Here is a 7,845-nt window from a genome sequence, read left to right as displayed (position 1 = left end):
CTCATTCCATTGATGTGATGATTTGGATTTTTGTACATTAAATCCAAATTTCACTGTCCCAGGGTTTATAAAGACGTCTGTGTGAATACGGTTCCAAAGATGCTATTTCACCCTCTCTCATCAGCCTCACCTTATTATAGTCCAAATTCTTCACCTACTTGATTTAAGTGGAGGAGGTGGTTTGCCTACATGAAATTGCCCATCTAGTTTCTAAATGTGTCATGAAATCTGAAAGCAAGGGTTCTCTCAGGAATGCAAGCAAAGGTACACCAAAGGGAAGCCAAGACAGTGTAAGTTAAATGCACTACACTCCAAAGATGTGGCAACATCTGTAAATTCATCATGCTTAGAGGGCTCCCACTTTTGAAGGAATTACTCAGTCTCTCAGACCAGTGGATGGAGTTGAGGATCTTGTTGAAGAATTTTTTTTTTTTTTTTTTTAACTGTAAACTCTGTTTCCCAAGCCCCACACTAACTGTTTCGATCCTGTTGAGTCTATCGTTTTAAAGAAAAGTTCAGGTTCCAGATTGGCTGAAATGCAGCTGGTTTCAGGACTGGAGAATATAAGCACAGTACCACCCAGGCCACGGCTGGAGCCTCGGAGCTCCTCAGTTCCCAGGACGAGAGAGGAAGCTGCCTTTGTTTCCTTTTCTGGCACACTTCGGTTGCTTCCCAAACTTAAGACTCCTCCCACCCTGGACTCCTCTCTTGCTTCCAGTTGAGTTTCTCACTTAACTAAAACGGGTTTTCTTCCATGCGTCCTTTAGGATGCCAACTCCTAAGTCCGGAGGGACTTAAACTATCCAGGAGAGTAACCTGCTAAGATACTTCATGAGGCAGAGTTAACAAGGGCCCTGCCGGCTTCACCTGCTCGGCCGCCGCGGGACATTCTGGCGCCCCACTTACTACGTCTGTGTGAAAACTTTAGTTGCGTCACTGCTGCTGCTGGTGGTTTCCCGAGGTTGCATCAAGTCCTCTTTTGACTAGAATTTTAACTAGAATTACCCGAATTGCAGGAGAAAGGAGGTCGTAGGACAAGGATCTAATCCCGCCTCCCACACTTTCCCCATCTTCTCCCGTCAAGCGGGCCTCCACTCAGCTGGGAGAGACTCGCGCGTCTCTAGCTCCGGGGGCGGGACCTAGGAGATTTCATCCAATAAAGAATCGCACCTGACCAGTTGGCCCGGTTTCTATAACCGGTTAAGCCAATGAAAACTCGACCGCTGATTTTTTTTCCTGCGGTCTTTGGGAAAGTGCCTCTCCCGGAAGCCACCTCCTCCCTTGAGCCACAACTGGGCGGAGCTAGCCTCCCCGTCTTCCGTCCCGCTGGCTGGCACAGCTGCCCGTCATGGGAGGCGGGCGTGGGTGGAGCCGTGGGCTCTGGCGTCTGCGCGGCGCACGGCGGGCTGCGCGCGGGAAGCCGCGGACAGCGCCGACAGGTTCCCGGGCTCAGGCATCTCCGCGACCGGGCGGATCTGGGAGGAAGGGTGGGAGAAGGGCGGCTCTTCCGGTTCCTCCTGAGGCGAGCGGCGGAGGAGCGCGGATCCTAGGCAGGCTCGCCCCGCGACCTTCGGGGGCCGGCCCTCCGTGGAGCTGGGGGTCGCGCGGGGGGCGGGCGCCGCCGCCCACGGTAACCGGGAGACAACCCGCGCGAGCCGAGGGCCTCGCCCCGCTAACCGGGATCGCCCGCGCTGACTCGAGCCGCCCACGTTGGCCGAGGTCGCCGACCCCCGCCTACCGGGGTTACCGCCCCCCCGCTGACCGTGGACGCCACCTCCGCCCGCACTGACCCCGGACGTCACCAGCCGCGAAGGTAGGTGTCCCCCACCGTCCCCCGCGCCCGGCAGTCTGAAAACCCCAGGGCCGGCCTAGGGACTCGCGAGACATCTGCCACGTGCACCCCCCCCCGCTCTCCCCCGATTGTCAGGAGTCAGCCGGGTTTTGTCTTCCCTCGTGGTGTCGTTGCAGTGCTGCTTCAGGTTTTTGCCCTTGCGGCGTGCTTGGCAATAAATCCTCTTGGCGATGAAGAGTCGGGGCCCTGGAGGTCTCGACCCAGAGATGGCCAGGGAGGGCTGGCTTTGTTTTTTGCGTGGATGAAAAGCGACTCACCGCCAGAAATGAGGCCTGTTGCATCTTCTCTGGTCCAGCTCCAGAGATCCTGATGGTGTGGGCTTCCGAGAGAAGGCGGCATGTTCACAGCCTCATGCTTATCTCACTTTCCATGATTCTTTTCTCTGATTAAGTAGAGAAGGGCAAGCTTCAGCCTGGTAGGTAGCAGAACCACAAGACAAGGAGGTGTTTATCCTACTGGTATGGGGCCAGGACAGGTTGCTAAGGTGTGTTTGGAAAGTCTCTTTGGCAGAACTGAGCAGGGGTGGCGGAGGGGGCGTTTCTGAGAATGACTTGAGATGGTGGAGGGACTGGGGTACCTGAGGGTGAGGAGTAATGTGGGTGGTCAGGAATTCCAGCAAGAGAGAAATTGAGGCCGCTGAAAGGACAACTTCAGACTAGCAGTCCTGGAATGGTGCCCTTAGAGACTTGATTTCTTAAGTGCAGGTAAAGGACAAGTGAAGGCTGAAGATAAGCAGGTAAAGGATAGTTAAGCAAAAGAACAACATAGTCCTGACATTTTCAAAGGCCAGGTGCCTTCTCATAAAGATACATGAGGACTGTGCCAGGACCTTGATCCAACCCCTAAGTTTCTCCCTTTTGTTTGTAAAATTGTTTTATCTTTTTGTGGTGACCATTAATGAGGTGTGATATATGTAAAGTAAGCAGCAGATTACCCAGTTCATAATCTGTGTCTGCTGAGGCTTGAGTTTCCAAGAAGGGAGTGCAGAGATGTCTGTCTGTGCCTGGTCCTGTCACTGCTTACTTCTAGGACCAAGCTCCTTACCTGCTCTTTATGGTTCTTTACTAGAGGCAGTGGCCTCCACCTTGCTCAGCCCTTAAGAGTACTTGACTCTTTCCCAACTCTATGTGAGATCTTTTATCTGTTTCATGACATGATATAAAAAAAAGGTTAATGTCTTAGAAATAAAAAAGTTTAAGTGTATATTTAAACATATCCATTATTTTAGTAATGTTCTATCATGAACTTTTTTCTTTTAGTGAAATATTTAAAAAAAATTTTTTAAAGATTTATTTATTACAGAGAAAGGGCACGAGCAGGGGGGAGGGGTAGAGGGAAAAGCAGACTCCCAGGGAGCCCATTGAAAGTCTGGACCAGAGAGACCTAAGCTAAAGGCAGATGCTTAGCCAACTGAGCCACCCAGGTGCCCCACTTTTAGTGAAATATTTTAATGATGCAGAAGAGAGCAGAGAGCTGTAACAGTTATACCATACTCTGAGACAAACAAATCATAATTTTTTTTTATGCTTTTGGACGTCCTTTTTTTTTTTTAATGGAAGGTGACATTTCAGCTATAGTTGAGATTCTTTTTTGATGCCACCACTCCAACCTTCTATTCCATAGAACTTGTTTCTTTTTTTTTTTTTAAGATTTGTATTTATTTGTTGGGGGTGGAGGGGACAGAGGGAGAGGGAAAAGCCAACTCTGTGCAGAGCTCAGAGCTAGGTGGGAGCTTGGATCCCACAACCCTGAGATCATGACCTGAGCTGAAATAAAAGTTGGATGCTTAATAGACTGAGCCACCCAGGCACTCCAGAACTTGCCTTTCCATTTTTAACTTGTCTTTCATTTTGGCTCACAGGATTTGCCTGATAGGTATTTGTGCTCACAGAAGCTAGGTGCCCTCCCTTCTTATTCCCAGTCAGCTGCCAGGTTTGCTTGTCATGAGGTGTGTGACCACTATTTTGGTACTGTCCTAGTGACATTTACTTTCTTATCCTCTTAAGAAATCTGCCTTCTCTTTGCTCTCCCAGTATCTGTTGGGTGAGCTCATGATAGGTTTTCTCAGACTCGCCACCAGCTGAGGATCATATGCCATCTGATTGGTCTTTATTGGGCCACTGTTGCCTTTGTTGTCTGTTTCTCCACTTCTCTAGGGGCAGTCACACCTGGTCCATGCTTCCAGGAAAAAGTGACCTTCCATAGTCGAATGTACTGTCTTTTACAAAATGAGATTTTTAAATTTATAGTAATAGCTACCATATTTTTGGACATGTAGGTATCAGGCTTTTTAATTAAGCACTTGGTGGACACTGTCTTGTTTAAGTCTCACATTACAACTGTGTCATGAATGGTGATATTTCCATTTTAAAATGAGCAAACTGAGGCTTAGTAAGATTAGGTGTCAACAAAATTTGAGCCTAGAGTCATCTCCCTACAGTATGTAATTGTTTTGCTACCAGTAGAAAAGGAGAATTATTCCACTGTTGGGGCAGAACGAACTAGAGCATTCACATGGGTTCTCTTCAACCTTTCGGCTTCGCAGCCTCCACTCCCTCAGGCGCAGGAGCACCTGGGCCTCCTTCATCAGGGGCAGAGATGGCATCCGTGGACTTCAAGACCTACGTGGATCAGGCCTGCAGAGCTGCTGAGGAGTTTGTGAATGTGTACTACACCACCATGGACAAACGACGGCGTCTGCTGTCCCGCCTGTACATGGGCACGGCCACCCTGGTGTGGAACGGAAACGCTGTTTCAGGACAAGAGTCCTTGAGTGAGTTTTTTGAAATGTTACCTTCCAGTGAGTTCCAAATCAACGTGGTAGACTGCCAGCCTGTCCATGATGAAGCCACCCCGAGCCAGACCACAGTCCTTGTTGTGATCTGTGGAACAGTGAAGTTTGAAGGCAACAAACAACGGGACTTCAACCAAAACTTCATTCTGACTGCCCAGGCCTCACCCAGCAACACGGTGTGGAAGATAGCAAGTGACTGCTTCCGGTTCCAAGACTGGGCCAGCTAGTGGGGCCAGGAAAGGCCTCTGTTGTAGCCCACCTCTGTAGGGAAATACACATCTCAAAATGTGGGGACACAATTTCCTTTCTCCTATGTCAGGCCACACTGCCCTGGCTTAACTCTGCAATTGCTGGAGTCCTGTGAGCCCCTTTCTGAGTGTATTCTTGTTTGTCATAGATGCCTTTTCAAAGTAGTCGATTTTTCTATTTTTCTATTTGTCCAGTAGAGACCCTGGTTCTGGAAATTCTGACAAATAAAATAGTAAAAATGTTGCTTCTTTTCCCTTCCTTGATGTGTTTGTCCAAGTTTTGAGGGAGGCAGAGTCAAAGGAGGGTTAAAGGCAGAAGCTTAATAGAAAGCACCTGAAATGAAATTCTTTAGGAAAATACTAAAAAGTTAGTTAACAACTGCTTATAAATGAAGCAGCTGTATTAACTACTCTTGTAAAGAAGAGGTGAGGAACTGCTTTTAAGAGGAAGCTGATTTTATGGACCCCGAATATCAACTCTAATTCTGTTTTACCACTGTAAAAAAAAAAAACAGAACTAGAAGGTTCTATCATCCTTTGACCAATAAATGAGATCTCATGGCCACTGTCTTCCCCAGTTACTTTTTCTTTAATAAGAGTGCTAGGTTTGAGATAGGTTTATGGGCTAGGATATTGGAATGGGAACTTCTGAGAAGGAGAAGAATACTGATGTGTAATGGAGGCACAGATCGCAGTTTGCTCCTCATGCCCTTCTCCTTATCTAATTTCTGAAGCCCAATGGTGAATGGAACAAAGTACCCACCAAAAAGAGGGTTTGTTATAATGACTTAAGTCCTGGTCAGTGATGGAGAATTGTGGGAATTTTCTTGTTTGTAAACCCTTCAGTCCTCTGCCTGCTTCCTTGAGAGCAGTTACGATGGCCTGACCACTGGCTCTGGCTCATTCTGGGCTGTGGAGGCAGCTGTACCCTAAAGGTAGGGTTGTGTTAAGTTGGAAGGAGCCTAGATCCTTGCTAACTATGTGGAAATATTCAAATGGACCTAGTTCACCTACCTTTAGATTTCTTTTTAAATGAGAGAGATTTTATCTGTAAGACATTATTGGTTTGGGGCATGTCTCACCTACCATAGTAAAATCTAATCCCAAGTGAGGAAAAAGATTTGCAACAGGGGCAGACAGTGAGTGTGTTGTAGGGGAATGGTTCTGTATAGTGTCCTGGAGAACCAGACTAGTTCCAGGTGCCCTCAGGAATTCAGTTCACAGTCTAATTGGGAGGCAAGACATTTTTAAAATGGTAAATAAATTCAGTTTCAAAGCCACATATGAATAGCAGTCCAATCACTCCTATAGAGATACATGCCTAGCAAGCAGAGACAAGCAGTTTAGCTGAGATGCTGGTGAAATACTTGCAAGATTGGAAGTGAGGTCCCAAATCACTATGTGGAATTGTCAGACCCCGGAGCTTTGTCCCATAGGGAGGCCAGTGGAGTGGGCTGGGAAGGTTAGTGCAGAGACTGATGTGGAGATGCTGGCCTTCAGATCTGAAAACCCTCATCCTTAAGGGGTGAAGTAGGATGCCACCTGTCATCTCGGCCTTGGATAGAGGGTGCGAGTCCCATCCGGCCATCAGAGAGCTTGACATGAAATCTCAAGACTGAATCACATTGGCCTGAAAAGCTTCAAGACAGCAGCGGTGGGTGTTCCCATGGGACAACAGGTTTGGGAAATTAAAAGTCTAGACGGCATTCTGAAGAGAGCACCAGGGCACCTCTGGTGGCCTCCCATTCTCCCCTCCAGGAACAAAGGAGAGCGGGTTCAGTTGGGAAAGCATTCAGATGAAAGACCACCCCTCCCTAGACTACACAGTTAGTGTGCTCTGAGACCCGATGAGGACAGTGAGGTGTATGAAGAAGGGTTATGAGACACTTCAGGGAAGTTTCCTTGAAAGACTGGGGCAGCCAATCTTTGTTTTCCTTCCACCCAATCTTCCTCTACCCTGTCATTTGGAAAGCAGGTATGAAAGTTGATGTACTAGAAGCTCTGTTGGGCCATGAGGCTTATTTGGCCATATGCAAGTGGTGGAGGAATGAGAAGCAGGTCTTGGGCTCCCTGTCAACCTCATGGAGTCCCTCACCAGTCTTGGATGACCTCCCTTGGCTCTCAGGGGCAACAAGAAATGCACTTTAATCTTCTTGAAGCCACTGTTGTTTGACTTAGACACGTAGCCAAATGTACTCATCAGTAACAAACTGGAGAAAAGTACGTACAACAAAGGACAGACATAGTATTTCTTTACTATATAAAGAACTCTCAAGTCAGTAAGAGAAAAAAATAAAAAAAAAACAGCACAAGGAAAAGACAGGCAAAATATATATATGGAAGGGTGATGGGAGGGAGGGAGGAAGGAAGATACATAAACCCAATTTCCACCCCCCTCCCTGTTTAGCAACCACTTCAGTGATGGCAGGAGTTAACCATCTCCCATCTAGTCAGATGGGCAACAGCCAGAAAACCCCAGACCCCATTGCTAGCCAACATGGACCATCAGGGTGCAAGTGTTGATTTCTTCATAAGATGGGAGAGTGAGGGTGAAGAGAGTGAGGGGGAGTGGAGTTAAGCATTTTGGGAAGAGAGGAAGTTATCCCCCCACTGCAGCTCCAAGGGCCCTCAACAGGGAAGTATGGTAGGGTGCCAATTCCCTTGCCTCTAGCCCAGGGAGAAAGGACTTCCAACAAGGTCTGACTAGCTTGACATGGATAGTCAAGGGTCTATGAGATCCTACTGGACACAGCCTGAAGCTACTAGAGGCCGGTGCTGTGGCATCCACCTGGGATGGCTGGGTTTGGTAGGCCATTGCTGCCATGTTGGGAAGGGTCTTAACTTCCCTCTGACATGGAACAAAAAAGTCTGAACCCTGGGGTTCAGTACTGAGGAGACAGTGTAGGGGAAGGGGCAGCAGCTACTGCACTGGGGTGAGCCTGTACACAGGA

At 48.1% G+C, this 7,845-nt stretch overlaps 1 protein-coding gene across 1 annotated transcript; it reads left to right on the top strand.

Moving 5' to 3' along the window:
* Nucleotides 1-1,676: 1,676 nt before the first annotated feature.
* Nucleotides 1,677-5,138, top strand: NXT1 (nuclear transport factor 2 like export factor 1). The gene is made up of 2 exons (XM_082743068.1): nt 1,677-1,813; nt 4,398-5,138. Exon 2 carries the CDS (start codon nt 4,451-4,453, stop codon nt 4,871-4,873), a length of 423 nt encoding a protein of 140 aa, XP_082599194.1. The 5' UTR covers nt 1,677-1,813; nt 4,398-4,450; the 3' UTR covers nt 4,874-5,138.
* Nucleotides 5,139-7,845: the final 2,707 nt, after the last annotated feature.

The sequence above is a fragment of the Mustela nivalis genome (assembly GCF_964662115.1).
Source record: "Mustela nivalis genome assembly, chromosome: 8".
Lineage (NCBI taxonomy): Eukaryota > Metazoa > Chordata > Mammalia > Carnivora > Mustelidae > Mustela > Mustela nivalis.
Note: the sequence above shows the minus strand (reverse complement) of the source record. Positions and strands in the feature narration are given on the sequence as shown.

Coding starts and splice junctions, on each gene's coding strand:
- NXT1 (XM_082743068.1), top strand. CDS start 4,451: ATGGCATCCGTGGACTTCAAGACCTACGTGGATCAGGCCTGCAGAGCT.